Source organism: Serinus canaria, chromosome 5, assembly GCF_022539315.1.
Source record: "Serinus canaria isolate serCan28SL12 chromosome 5, serCan2020, whole genome shotgun sequence".
Classification (NCBI taxonomy): Eukaryota; Metazoa; Chordata; class Aves; order Passeriformes; family Fringillidae; genus Serinus; species Serinus canaria.
In genome coordinates, this window is record NC_066319.1 from 6,408,593 (window position 1) to 6,423,368 (window position 14,776).

General features: G+C 40.8%; 1 protein-coding gene across 1 annotated transcript in view; it reads left to right on the forward strand.

Annotated features, from left to right (window-relative positions):
• Nucleotides 1-14,184, forward strand: part of SPON1 (spondin 1) — a 203,503-nt gene extending 189,319 nt beyond the window's left edge. Inside the window, exons 8-16 of the mRNA XM_009097061.4 lie at nucleotides 1,234-1,435; nucleotides 2,265-2,405; nucleotides 2,782-2,857; nucleotides 3,284-3,466; nucleotides 4,852-5,022; nucleotides 6,043-6,210; nucleotides 7,075-7,239; nucleotides 9,067-9,330; nucleotides 10,486-14,184. Of these exons, the coding sequence (XP_009095309.1) occupies nucleotides 1,234-1,435; nucleotides 2,265-2,405; nucleotides 2,782-2,857; nucleotides 3,284-3,466; nucleotides 4,852-5,022; nucleotides 6,043-6,210; nucleotides 7,075-7,239; nucleotides 9,067-9,330; nucleotides 10,486-10,649 (1,534 nt within the window). The 3' untranslated portion in view covers nucleotides 10,650-14,184. The remainder of the gene's footprint in view (nucleotides 1-1,233; nucleotides 1,436-2,264; nucleotides 2,406-2,781; nucleotides 2,858-3,283; nucleotides 3,467-4,851; nucleotides 5,023-6,042; nucleotides 6,211-7,074; nucleotides 7,240-9,066; nucleotides 9,331-10,485) is intronic.
• The last annotated feature ends 592 nt before the right edge of the window (nucleotides 14,185-14,776 follow it).

The window sequence follows — 14,776 nt, forward strand, 5'->3', positions numbered from 1 at the left end:
CATAAAACTGAAAAGGAAAGAAACCAACAAAACCTCGACTTAACTCTATTAACCCAAATCCTGTAGCTGGGGAAAATTTGCATGGACATCAGACCAAAATTTAGAACAGAATTAGCAAAATAATATTTTAAATAATTCCACATTTGTGGTTGCTCACGAGAAAAACACCATGACGGGTTCCAGCTTATCATCTGCCAGCAGGAGCCTCCAGCTAGGGCTGGTTTTATTGCTACTGGAATGGTTTTATTTCACTGGGATGTGGGAGCTGCTGTCAGCAGGGCAAAGGGGTGATACAGCAGATTCTCTCCCCAGTTAGCACAGGATGAGCAGAGGAGCTCTCACACCCACCCCAGGATATGCCAAGTCTTGGCTGAGCCCTCCAGGACTGGCAGTGTCCCTCATCTCATTTCCAGGAGCATTCAAACTCTGTTAATGAGTTCTTTCTGCACACACTTTCAGCCCTTCCAAGAACTTTTGGCGTTGAAACTCATGTTGGCTTTTGGGGCAGGGGTAAGAAGTAACCCAACAACCAAAGTATTTCCCTGCTGTTTTAGCCCTAATTTTTGCAAGTGTTTTGACAGATATTTTTATTATTATTATTATTATTATTATTATTATTATTATTATCCCACTAATGCATGAGCACACTGCTGCAGCTCTGTATTTCTATATTGTCGAATTAAGTTCTTTTCTGTCCCAGAGATGGGGCAACTGAGAGGTGTTTTAAAAACATTTATTCTATTTTTAGTCTCATCTTAAGGGTAAGACAATACAAATATTATAATTCACACTATCATAGTCAAAAACTATTTCCTAATTACATTATAAACATTTCTTAACCTATCAACTTTTACCACACCATAAATACCTTGAAACTAATAATCTAAAATTACCCCTCATAAATCCTACTACAATATATCTTTCATAATTCTATTTCTCTAAAGTATCTAATCTTGTTTACAAGGCCATAAAACCTGTTTCTACTTCCATTTCTCAACAATGTCTATCCTATTCCATAACATTTCTAAATCAACGTTTCTTATCTCAAGGTTTGCATTCAAATGCACAGTATATAAACCTTCTATCAGACTTTTAAAATTTCCTACAAATCCATTTCCCACGCTATATCTCTTTTACCTATTGAAGTGCAATCACTCCTTGGGTGATGCTGCAGCTTTCTGTGTTCAAGTTCCCTCTGGCTCAGTCATTGACGCTCTTCCCCCGGATTTGCAGGAGAGCTGCTCCCTCTGCTGAGTTTTCCGTAGATCGCCACCGGCATCTGATGTCCTTCCTGACCATGCTGGGCCCGAGCCCCGACTGGAACGTGGGGCTCTCTGCCGAGGATCTCTGCACCAAGGACTGCGGATGGGTCCAGAAAGTCGTGCAGGATTTGATCCCCTGGGATGCTGGCACCGACAGTGGCGTCACCTACGAGGTATGGGCTCTACCTGTAGTTTATACAAATTATCCCCTCAGAGCAGTGAAGTAGGAAAGCACTTTGATCCATGGTGATGCCTTATACTTTTCTTCTCTACTCAAATTTTTCTTAAAATGAAAGACTGTTCATTTAAAGAGATGTTAACTACACTTCACTGTCGGTGGATTTGTCTGAGCTCCTTCAGTATTGGCACTCACGTGGGATGATGTGAGATCCGCCTGGGGTGTTTTTACCACAGAAGGACAGGATGGATAAGGTTGGAAAGAAGCACAGGGAGTCCAGTCTGGTCCAATCTCCCTGTTTAAGCAAGGTCATCCTAGAGCAGGCTGTAGGATTCTGTACAGCTCTTGAATACCCCCAGTAAGGAAGGCTCTGCACCCACTCTGGGCGATCTTTCCCAGGGCTTGGTCACAGCACAGTAAAGAATTTCTCACTTATGTTCACCTCTTAAATTCACCTATTGCATAAACAGAAGGTTTTCGTAACAACCAAGCCTTTGGGTGCCTTTTTGTACAGACCAAAGCAGTGCCATCATCAACTGCACTTTGGGGCTGTTTCAACCCTATGCCAACCCTTCTGTTTGGCATAGGAAACTTCAACTATTTCTTTCAGCAAAGCAGAGCAAAACCAACAACAACAAAACCCCCCAAACAAACAAAAACCTCAGAAAAAAACCAAACAAAAAATCCCCATACCAGTAAGTATGAGTATACCAAGTTCACCTCACACTGGAATTCTGCAGTTTAGCATTTCAGAGAAGTTTTAATTTCTGCAGATTAACTATTAGTTTCTTTTATAATACTTTTTTTTTTCTTTTTGATTGCAGTCTCCTAACAAACCTACAGTGCCTCAGGAGAAGATCAGACCTCTTACAAGCTTAGATCATCCTCAAAGCCCATTTTATGATCCAGAAGGAGGATCTATCAAGCTGGTGGCCAGAGTTGTCATTGAGAGAATTGCACGAAAGGTAGAAAACATAGAAGCAAAATTCTCAAGCAAGCAAAAGTCAACTTAAAAAACAAAAACCAATCCATTAAACAAAAAACCAATCCATTCTTTCTCCACCTTCCCTCCAAATCTACACTCCTTAAACTACTCACAGCAAAGATAATGGCAGAAAAAAATTTTAAGGTGTGAAAAAGTGAAAAACTGTTTTAAGGTGTTCTCCTAATTCTGGCAATTGTTGCATCTGCTTATTTGGGGATTTTCTTTATGTACACCTAGGAATTTGAAGAGAAGAAGGTGCTGCAGATGCAGCAGTGTCTCACAATGTACTGGTTTAACCCCTCATGAATGAGTTTCCCCTATTCAGTGTTCATAATCTTTTTTTTTTTTTTTTGCAGGGGGAGCAGTGCAATATCGTTCCTGATAACATAGATGATATTGTGGCAGATCTAGCACCAGAGGAAAAAGAAGAAGGTACATTTGAAATTAGTTTGTGCACTAATTAGTGTGTTTACATTTTGTTCCTTTCTCTGCTGTCACTTGTAGATAAGGTACAAAACTGACTTAGGAACAAAAATTCCACTCACTGTCAAACAGTGATTTAGGTTTTCATCTCTTCTAGTCTCTTCTATTAGATTTCCCTTGTACAGAAAAAAATTGCATGTATATCTAGGAGATGATAATACAATACAAGCAAAAAAAGAGAGGACTTTGGAGGTTCAAATAATTTTTTTTTTAAAGAAAGTTGGCCGTTGGAATTTTTTTTTATTCTGGGGTAAAATGGAGAGGATAGAATGCAGAAGGAAATGATGTATTGGAATCTAAAGTAATCATCAGCCAAGAAAAAGGAAGAAAATGGAAGACCATTTTTAACATTCAATGCCTGTTTTCACTTTTTAGATGACACCCCTGAGACTTGCATATACTCAAACTGGTCCCCATGGTCAGCCTGTAGCTCCTCTACCTGTGAAAAGGGCAAGAGGATGAGGCAGAGAATGCTCAAAGCTCAGCTGGACCTCAGTGTGCCCTGCCCAGACACCCAAGACTTCCAGCCCTGCATGGGCCCAGGCTGCAGTGATGAAGGTAACCAGGAATGGAAGGTGGAGGAGAAAAATGCCTTGTGGAGTATGCTTCTCCTTTAAAGTTCTCAAGGATGTCAGTTGCTGTAGTATGGCTTGGGTTGTGGCTAAGAGAAAATTGCTGAAGAACATGAATGGCAGCTGTCTGTGGTGAATTCTGCAACTCAACTGTGTCAGGGCATGAAGTGCACAGAAGTATGAAGGAGAGGAGTGAGGGATTCTGTGGAGGCTTTGTGGGTCTTGGGTCTTCAAAGAGACAGGAGCAGTTTTTGGGTGTAGTAAAGTTGTTTATTGCATTAATACATCAGTCTCAAAGGCGAGGAGTTTAGAGTATTAAAGTCTGTGCTTAAAGTTTTCTGGCATAAAGTCCAGAGTAGAAACAGCTGCAGCAGCTCCCACCTTTTTTTTTTCTTCCTTCCTTTCATCTTACCTCTTTGCACCCCAATACAGGGGTTTTATTCGTAAATTATCCAATCAGCTGAAAACACAACTCTAAAACATTCTTTTTACACCATTCTAATTTGTGAAAGTAGTGTCAGTTCTTACCCAAAATCTACGTACATAATTTTATCTATTTACCTGGATAGTTCCATATATTAAATCCAGAAAGGCAAGCAATGTTCTCCTATGTTTTTTTTTTTTATGTCTGGGGCTAAGTTACTGAGCTTTAAACTAGGCTTTAGGGACTTTTACTAGCTAACACAGTTTCTTAAGGCACTTAAGATATATTTCTATTTACTTAAAACTAAAACTTATACTTTTATTTCATGTCTGTGTGACTTAGTATATTTCAGCTTCTCTAGAGGTTCTGATTCAAACCCTGCATTTCTTTTTCTCCCTGAGGGACTCAGACAACAGGGTGCAGCAGAGGAGAGGACAGCGGGAAAGGCAGCATAGGAGGGATGCTGCACACAACTGGGCAGCAGCTCTGTCAATCCCTGTGGCTGTAGCTCTCTTCACAGAGAGCAGCAGGCACAACTCTCTCCCAGTATTTTTCCTGGGAAAGGCAGTAAGAAGCGCAGAGAGAAGAAGAGAAAATAATTGTTATCTCTGTTCGCTGCGCCTGTTATTTTGCACATGTGGAATGTGTTATGGAGATTGTTTACCAAAAGTGATTTGTTAATTGGATTCTGCTGAGGGTTGTTTGGATTGATTGGCCAATTGGATCCATATGTGTCGTGACTGTCTGGAGACAGTCACAGGTTTTTCTTTAGTATTTAGTATAGTATCTCTTTAGTATGTAATTTAGTATAGTATTAGTGTAATATAGCATAGCTTAATAAAGCATTTGTTCAGCCTCCTGAACCATGGAGTCAGAGCACATTATTCGCTGTCTGGGGATGCCCTGCATTGACCAATCCCCACACCTGAGTACTCTCTGTGTTTCAGATGGCTCCACCTGCATGATGTCTGACTGGATCACATGGTCCCCCTGCAGCGTCTCCTGCGGGATGGGAACGAGATCCAGGGAGAGATATGTAAAGCAGTTCCCTGAGGATGGCTCCATGTGCAAAGTGCCCACTGAGGAGACTGAGAAGTGTATTGTAAATGAGGAATGCTGTAAGTATTTCATTCAGCTTCATAAAACCCAGCCAATAGCAGGAGCACTGCCCAAATGCTGAAATAGTTTTTTATATGAGTCTTACTGGGGTCCCACAGAGCTCCATCTTAGGTCCTGTGTTCTTCAGTACCTTAATAAATTACTTAGAAGCAAGATTGGAAGGGATACCAAGCAAATTCCAAGATGATCCAAAACTGGGAGGAGCTGCTGACTCCCTCAGAAGCAAGGAGGCCCTGCAGAGAGACCTCAACACGAACCATGAGAAGTTTAACAAGGGAAAGTTCTGGATTCTGCACCTGGGATGGGCGACCCTGGATGTACAGACAGACTAGGGAATGAGAGGCTGGAAAGCAGCACCAGGGAAAGGGACCTGGGGGTCCTTGGCAAGCTGAATGTGAGCCAGCAGTGCCCTGGAGACAGAAGGGACATCAGGCACAGCACCACCAGCAAGGCAAGGGAGGGGATTGTCCCACTCTGCTCTGAGCTGGGGCAGCCCCACCTTCAGTGCTGGGGCAGTTTTGGGTGCCACAATACAAAAAAAGTTATTAAGCCATTAGAGAGTGTCCAAAGGAGGCCACTAGGATGGTAAAGGTTCCAGAGAAGAAGGCATGTGAGGAGTGGCTGAGTGCACTGGGTCTTTTCAGCCTGGAGGAGAGGAGACAGAGAGGAGACTCAGTGCAGTTACAAATTCTTCATGAGAGGAAGAGGAGGGGCAGGCATTGATCTCTGCTCTGTGTGACAGTGACTGCAGCCAAGGGAATGGCCTGAAGTTGTGTCAGGGGAGGTTTAGTTTGGATATCAGAAAAAATTTGGGCCCTAAAACAGGGTCCCCAGGGAAGTGGTCACAGCACCAACCTCACTTCAAGAAGGGTTTGGGCAACACTCCCAGGGACAGGTGTGACTCTTGGGGATGACCCTGTGCAGGGCCAGCAGCTGGACTCCATGGTCCTTGGGGGTTCCTTCCACCTCAGCTGATGCTGTGATACTGATGAACAATGTTCTCTGTCCACTTTGAACAGCTCCCAGCAGCTGCCTTGTCACAGAGTGGGGTGAGTGGGATGAGTGCAGTGCCAGCTGCGGCATGGGCATGAAGAGAAGGCACAGGATGATCAAGATGACTCCTGCTGATGGATCCATGTGCAAGGCAGAAACCACTGAGGCAGAGAAATGCATGATGCCTGAATGCCGTGAGTGGCCAGGAGCTCCCCTCCCCTGCTCTGAAAACAAACATCATTTCTGACACACTGCCCCAGAACAGAGAACACAGCTAAACCAGGAGCAATGCTGCTTTTCCTTGTCCTCCCTAAAATTGGGAGAAAAATTGGGATTGTGCATTAAGTAGGACATTCACTATCAGGATGAGAGCTTCAATAGAAAATGTTCAGTGGTGTCCTGTTGCTGTGTGACCCACACAGTGGTGTGTGTATCAGCAAGCCATACCTCAACAACTCTAAGTTATGCAATATGAGGTATATTTGACCATAAGGCTAGAATAAAACACATGAAACAGTGCCCTCCCCTTTTAACCCCTGGAAATTTCAGAAATTGAGGTGCTTCTTTTGTGCAATCAGCCAGCCACACCCTTACTATCACTACTAATTTCTTATGAAATGTTACATTTTCTTTAGAGATAATTTAAAAAATATTTTTGGTAGATTAGATATGGAAATTTCAATTGTTAGACTAAATTAAGTTGACTTCCAGTTCTATTCATTACAGCAATCCTTTTTTTTTTTTCAGGAGTTGTGATTGAAACATAGCTCCTAAACTATTGTTCCCCAGATGCACTGAGACCCAGCAGATATGACTTAGATACAGGAAAAGATAGCAAAGATATTTAAATCAAGCAAACCTTTCAATTTAATATAAAGTTTTCAGAGCTTCTTCAGCAGCAACAATCAGCTTGAGACAAGAAAGTATAATTGGCTGATGACAGATAAAACCTAGCACATTTTCCACCTGTATTATTTTCAAAATGTATACCTTCATACTTTATTTATAGGAATAAATTTTTAATAATAAAAATTGACTACATTTTTATTTCCTACCAGATACCATCCCCTGCCTTCTGTCTCCCTGGTCTGAGTGGAGTGACTGCAGTGTAACCTGTGGGAAGGGAATGAGAACCAGGCAAAGGATGCTGAAATCTGCTGCTGAGCTGGGAGACTGCAATGAGGAGCTGGAGCAAGCAGAGAAATGCATGCTGCCAGAATGCCGTAAGTTTGGAGAATTCCCTGGGAAGGGGCGGCTAATTATGTGACAAAATCTGTGGATCAAACCTCCATCACCACTTCTTAGCATCACTTCTTAGCTTGGGCAGGGTATCAAGCATGCATTGATTTTAAAAATTTGTTATTATCATTATCATTATTATCATAATTATCATACACTTTCAGCAACTGAGAGCTGAAATGTGACTGTGTCTTAAATTCAGCTTGCCCTGCCTCACCCCATGCTTATTCCCAATATTTCCATGGGAGTACAGCTCTGCATGTTTAACATACTGCAGCTCCAGGCAGCTCCCCAGTAGGAAATAAGTCAGAATTATAAAACCTGGTTTATCACTCAAATGCAGACAGTGTGCCAGGAAAGAAAAAAAGAAGAGTTGAAATCACCTGTGTGATTCTTTCAGCTCAGAAAGAGCACAAAAGAAGCTTTCTCCACCTTTGATACACCTCTGAATGGTATCACTTTGCAACCTGCTACTGGATGGTGTGGAGGCAGCTGCAGAGACTTTTTTACCTTACTCCATTAAAATCCCCCACTTGAGTAGAGCAAATTTCTGGTTGCTTTTCAGTCTTTGTGAAGTGTGATAGCCTAAGGCACTGCTGAATGAATGAGATATGATTGCCTTTAGCATCCTGTTTCCAGCTGGTTTGTGAGGTTTTACCACAAACTACATTATTTTTCACAGAAATTATGGGTTAAAAGGGCTTTTACACTGTAATTGCTCATTCAGTTTTTCTTAAATAATGTGAAATATCATTTTGATTTTTATTCACTGGTGCTGCCGGCCGGGGGCTATGTACAAACCACGAACGGGACGGGACTGCTGTGGAACCTGCCTCCAGCTGTTTTATTTTTCAGCATCAGTCTCATTACATGGCTATGACAATGGGAAGATGCCAGCAGCTCACATCCCAAGCAGCAGACAAAGAACTTAATGTTACAACTTACTTTATAACTTTTTTGCCCAATCACACAAAGCAAAAGCATATTGACAGTGGTTCCATCCAACCACTAGAAGCACACACACCTTTGGTTAAAACAATGCTTGCTTATTTCGAATACAATGCCTGCTTGTAAGCCTTAAAACAAAATGCACAGAGCTCCATTATTAAGCTTCAAACTTCCTAATATCTTGCTAGATAAAATTTTCTGCAGCTTAGGAAGTTATCCTAGACAAGCGTTAATATGTGAACCATTGTTCTACTCGTCCTTGCTTTTCTACTTTTTAAGTAATTTTTCTGCTGACCTATCTCATGGCTACTGCTTAGCTCTAATCACAGTTCTGCTGTCTCTGAGGCCTGTCTTTTGCAGCTTTCCCAAAAGCCTCTAATTTTGTGGATTCCCACACACTGGGGCTGTAAGTGTTAAGCAGTGCTGAAAGATGAAGACTTTTAAGATATAATGGTATTAGTGAATGTGGCTTATTGCATAACACTGCCAGCAAAGCAAGGCTCATATCTCAGAGGTAGCAAATTATTTTTAAATATAACTCAATTTTTAGCAGCTTTTCATTACAAAACAGACAGATGGGAGGGAAAATTGAAGAAGGCACAGGAGAATTATTTAAATGTTCTTTGTAAATTTAGTGATCTGCCAACACCACTCTTGAAGAAGAAATCTAAGAGTGTGTCAAATAACACTTCTTCTAGAAATGGACTCAGAAAATTATGACATGTAGCATCCAAACAATTGCCTAGAAGATTGGAGGCTTAAGCAGAATCCATGTAGTTGGGGTGCAAAGATTCATCAGGCACATCTTTGTGTTTCTGTGTTTAGATTTGGTGTTATTTTTTTGTGTTTCCTATTCCCTGCAGCCATCCACTGCGAGCTGACAGAGTGGTCCCAGTGGTCCGAGTGCAACACCTCCTGTGGCAAGGGCCACATGATCAGGACAAGGATGATTAAAATAGAGCCCCAGTTTGGAGGAACAGCCTGCCCTGAGACCGTGCAGCGCAGCAAATGCAGAGTGAGGAAGTGCCTGAGAGGAGCAGGGATGGAAAAAAGACGCTGGAAGGAGGCCCGGGAGAAAAGGAGAAGTGAACAAGCAAAGAAGAATTTAGACAGTGAGCAATATCCAGGTGCGTGTGAAACCGCTTTTACTTCTGCATGACAGTGATGCCTTGAGAAGGCTGAGCTAGAACAGAGGCTGGACAGAGCTAAAGAATAAAGCAGGGATTTATTAAGAGGCCTTAATGGATCCACCTTGGGCAGCACAACCCAAAATGGCCCCAAAATGCATGAGTGCTCCCAGGGTCTCTCCCTGGGATCAGCTCTGCTCCATTTGCACCTTGCAGTTCATTGTCCCATCCCAGCTTTAGCCCAGGCAGTCCCACCCTGCTTGTTTTCCTCTCTCCAGCCCACGGGGTTTGTGCTCTTGGGCTGAGATTTGGATCATTTGTCCTTGGTGCCCAGCTGGAGAAGGAATTGTTTTGTCTCCCTGCTCTGTGCAGAGAGCTCACCATCCCCTCATGTAAAGCTCAGATCCACCCACTAAAGCAGCACAGAATGTGAAAAATATAAAAGCTAAAACCTGAGGCATCAACAGGAGCTTGTGAGCAGCTCTACCACATTCTGTGAGAGCATCTTCAGCACTTCAGTCTATAAAACACAGCCACTTGCAGTGCTTCCCCATCACTAAAGTCACCCAGCCTAAGCTCAGGACACCATGGAGAAAGGCCCACATCTGTCTGAGTCCCAGCACTAAATATATTTTAGCTACTCCACAAGAAAGTGTAAAAAAGTTTAAATTTTTCACCTGGCAAAGGACTGATTGCAGTTTCTTCAAATCTGGGTGGTAATCTTTACATCCTGTTAGCTTCAAACATTTAAAATATTTGTTCCTGGATCCAATGCTGAATTTCAAAACTGAACTCATTTCCACCTCAGCAGTCTGATTCAGTCTCAGGCTGTGCTAGGAGATCTGCTCAAACTGCTTTTCCAATGGGGGACAGTATCATCTATAACTAATTCCTCATCCATCATCCAAACTAATTCCTCAAATCAACAAAACATATCTTGTGGTATAATTAACATTATCTGGGTAGTAATTACTGCTAAGTTGTAGCTCATGCTTGTCTGAAATTTAACGACTTCATCATTTTATCTGTCTTTTTTAATGTAAATATTTAATTTCTTTTGACTTTCTCCAGTGTCTGACAAATGCAACTTGGTTATTTATACTTAGCAGGAGTTTCTACTGCTAAATACTTAACCAAATCACTTTTTTTTTTCAGTTTGTAGGATGAAACCATGGACTGCTTGGACAGAATGTTCTACACTCTGTGGAGGTGGAATTCAGGAGCGCTACATGATGGTAAAGAAGAGGTCCAAAAGCACTCAGTTTACCAGCTGCAAAGACAAAAAGGAGCTAAGAGCATGTAATGTCCATCCTTGTTAACAAAACACAAGGTTCCAAGTGATGCACCTCTGAGCTAATGGAAAGTCAACCTTAGTTTGTTTTTTTAGAACAACAACAACAAAACAACAACAAAATATAAAGTGTATATTAGTTTTCATTTTTGCAGTGCGGTTTGCTTTTTAGTCTTGCTGGTGCAAGAAGAATATTTTATAAATATTTCCTCATGGATTTATGCTGAGAGTAAGTCTTTGTTATTCCAGTCAGCCCTTAATACATAAAAATAGTAAAGTCATGGTGAGTTATTTAACTAAAATACAGACACATCTGTGGACATGGAATAGCCATATAGAAATACCACTTGTAAAGACATGGGATGCATGCATATTAACGAAACTAAGTTAAAGTAACAGGAAGTTTCATCTGTGGGAGGATTTATCTCTAGATTTGATTTTGAAAATCCAAAGCAGTGCCTCTGTGATTACACAACTATGCCAAGGAGTAATGTCAGTAATGCAGGTTCAAAAACATTAAAGGTGCATGATTATCTTTTTACACTATTGGGTTAAGCTGATAGTTATTATCATCATATTATAATAATCTAAACACTTTTCTTCACATGGATGCTGTGGTCCATGAAAGAAGGTCTTTTTTTCTTTAAAACTTGAAAAGGAAATAATTTTTGTGGCTCAACAGTGATGTCTGACCACCACAAAATCACAGTCAAGACAGCACAAAAAGGAAACATGCAAATATCATAATATGTGTACAGTCCATTGCCTTTCAAAATGGACACAGAACTAGTTGAACTTGGTCCAAAGGGTTGTAACAGCTGTGCCACAGGATGTCTTCCACATGAGGGACACACAAAGATTAGATTCAGTTTCACAAGGATTTTATTCACAGGAGAAGAGGGAGACTGGTTTATAGTAAAACAAGAATGATAGAGAAAAGGTGAGCCAGGTTCTCATGCATCCCTTAAAACTGAAATGAGCCTCTGAAAGGAAACAATGACAGTCTTTAAAAAACCCTGATTATAGATTGGCACAAGAATACATTTACAGCAGTGTCATTTATGTATTTTTTTACTCAGAGCATAGGGTAATCTAAAAATTACTAGATTTGTGAGAATCACCCATTTCTGCATATCCTAGCCAGGCTAAATGCCCTCCTTGACTACTTAAGTGATTAAAAAACTGCCTGAGATGATAAAATACCTCCTCACTCTTCTATTTGCTATTTTACCCCATCTCCTCCAGAGTTTAGCTTTCATTCCTACACAGAGTCAGGTGTAATTAGAGAGACCCTTGGGCCCCACTTGCTATTGGAATAGAATCTTTTCCTTCAATTCTATTTTCCTGTAATAATCTAAAATTAAGAGGGGAAGGTGATGGGTTGCCTCTTGGTCCAGGCAAGGCAGCATACTCCTATGTCTCTTCTGAAGTAAGAGCAGTGCACTGAAAACAAAGATTGTTGATGCCGACACTTAAGCTTGAGAGAAATGAATGGAGAGAATTTTTTAATGGTCTCTAAACCAGCCTTAAGTAATTAACTCACTTCCTTAACACTTGGACACTACCCTGAGGACCTGACAGCTGGGTTTTAAATATTGCTGTGCACCACAACCCTCTGAGCTGTTCATCTTCCTCACACCACCACCCTGGGGATCCTCTGTACCTGAACAGGCTCGTTGGGCTGGTGGCATTAATTGTGGGGCTCTTCATCAGCATTTCTCCATGGAACACTGCAAGGGCTGCTCAGGATTTCCACAGCCATCACATCCTACCTGCTCTCAAGATATTTTACTGCTTTCTGCAGATTTGGAGTTAGGGAAAGGCCAGGGAAATAATGGAACCAAGGGCAGAGTGATCCCTCTCCTGCTGCTGCTAAATGAAATGGGTGCACACCCATAGCCGATCAAAACAGTAGAAAAAAGAATACAGCAAGGTTTAATGCTAAAACCAAACATTTTACTCTTTGCACAGCTTGGCTCACTTAATAATATTAATTCAGATAGCTTGCCTCCTTGTGCCTGTTCAAAAATCGTGCAGTTTATATCTCTACAGCACTGCCATGACAGCATAGCAGCAAGACTGTCCCTCAGTAGTGCATTTAGGACCTTACATTTCACTTGTATGACCAAAAATAAAGAAAACCCAATTTAAAAAACTGTGGAGTGATATAGGTGCTGGAGGAGTGACCAGCTGAGCATAATTTGGGTAAAGAAACTGCAGAGAAAAGCCACAATGATCAATGCCAGGGCAGAGCCACATCTCTGGCTGAGCTGACAGAGGGTATCCCAGCTGAATGAGGCCATTCACTCAGAAAAGTAATCTTTGGCCATAAAATGTGTGTCAGGGTGCTTTTAAAGGTTTTAAAGGATCTGTAATCTGGGGCAGAGGGAACAGAAGAAGTTTCTCCTGAATGGAAAAATTTGCTGAGTTCAGGAATCAGGTTTATCCCATCAAACACTTGTCCAAGCTTATCTTGCAAAACCATGCCTGTTTCACCAAATAATCAATGAAACCCAGTGTTGTATTTTCATTTTCACATTTGTTCCAGTTCATCAAGCTGTTTTGTCTACTAAATACTCTATTGCCAAAGGCCACATAGTTCAAATACACTTTTAGAAAACATACTACACCTTTCTGAACTTGCCCACAAAATTGTCCATTGAAAAGTCTGGCATTCCTTTCTCTGTGCTTCTTGCTAATTTGATTTTCCAGATCCTTTTTTTTTTTTTTTCCTCTCTCTCTTAGAAGGCTGCTCAGTGTGATTTCCAGTCATTCCTCTTAGGCTCAATAAGGTTCTGAATGTTGCAAATCACTTTTTTCCCCATCTTGTTAACAGATGAAATAAGGTAACTGTGCCCGGTCAGAAATGTGTGACCACTCCTGCTTCTGTTCAGCTCATCACACTTGTTTTTCTGTTGAAACGTTTTACAGGTCTCTTGTCTTTCTTCTGTCTTGATACATGAGAAACATTTAGGCTTGTTACATTTTGTATTAAAAAATAAACACAAACAAAAACAAAGGAAGGAAAGAAAAAAAGAGGTTGATTTTCTATTCTGAACAAAAAATAAAAAGCTCTTATATACAATATGTAGAAATCTGGCATTGTTACTGTAAACTTTCTAGTAGTGTAACAGGCACTGTTTATCAGTCAATAAAAATAAAAACTGTTATTGTTCTGATGTCCTGAATAATCCTGCTGAACTCAAAGCACAGATGTCACACCAATTTTGTAGACCTCAACTACCAGATCCTAGCATCGTGAGTACCTTTTTTTTCTAATATACAAAGGATAGAAGAATCTTTACACATAATAAAAAAGAAAACTTAGGGACTTAACAAATGTAGAGTAGGACTCTGTTTGTGCGACATATGAGTTAAAAAAAATTTTTGATTGCATTTTTAGATTTCCTTTGTTGTTTTTGTTTGCTGTGGAATTATGAAAAAGCTACCATGAACATTTCTTACCAAAGTCTTGTGTTTTGTAGCTGTCTGCCTAACACATTATTGTTATTATTATTGTTATTATTATTATTATTTTGGAATAAAGACATCTTTACTATGAATTTTACGCTTGTATGAGATTCTGTTCAACTTATATGATTATGTACACAATACAACCATTTATTAATATGAGTCAAGTCATGTTCTTATTTACATTTTACTCCTGTTCAAGGCCACAGGATATCAGGAGTAAGTGGATTTTATTAGAACCAGTTATTCTTTCTACTTGGAAGTTTTTTGCATCAAGGTCTTTGTCAAATAGTTTGTTATTCTTTTGAAATCACAGGGTAAAAATGCTAAAATCCAGAAACTCCTCACTACCATGTTTAAGGCACTTTAGTGGTCTTTGCTCCACGTGCAAACCCATTCAATATTTTTATTGCAACACTTTCAACCCTGGGACTCAGCCACTTCATGTGGTGGTGTGCAAAACAAAGCAATTCTGTTGAGCTGAGTGATACTGGGTTCTGTCTCTCCTGCTTTCCAAAAGACAAAACAATTTGTTCCATAACTTGTGGGTTCTCTGCTTCCTTTTTCTACCTCCCTTGGGTCAGGATTGAAGGCACCTGAGATGATAGCTCATGTTCAGACTCAGGTGTTTATTGTTTCTTAGCAATGTTACAGTCTCACAGCTGTGAGTTCTGCAGACTTTCA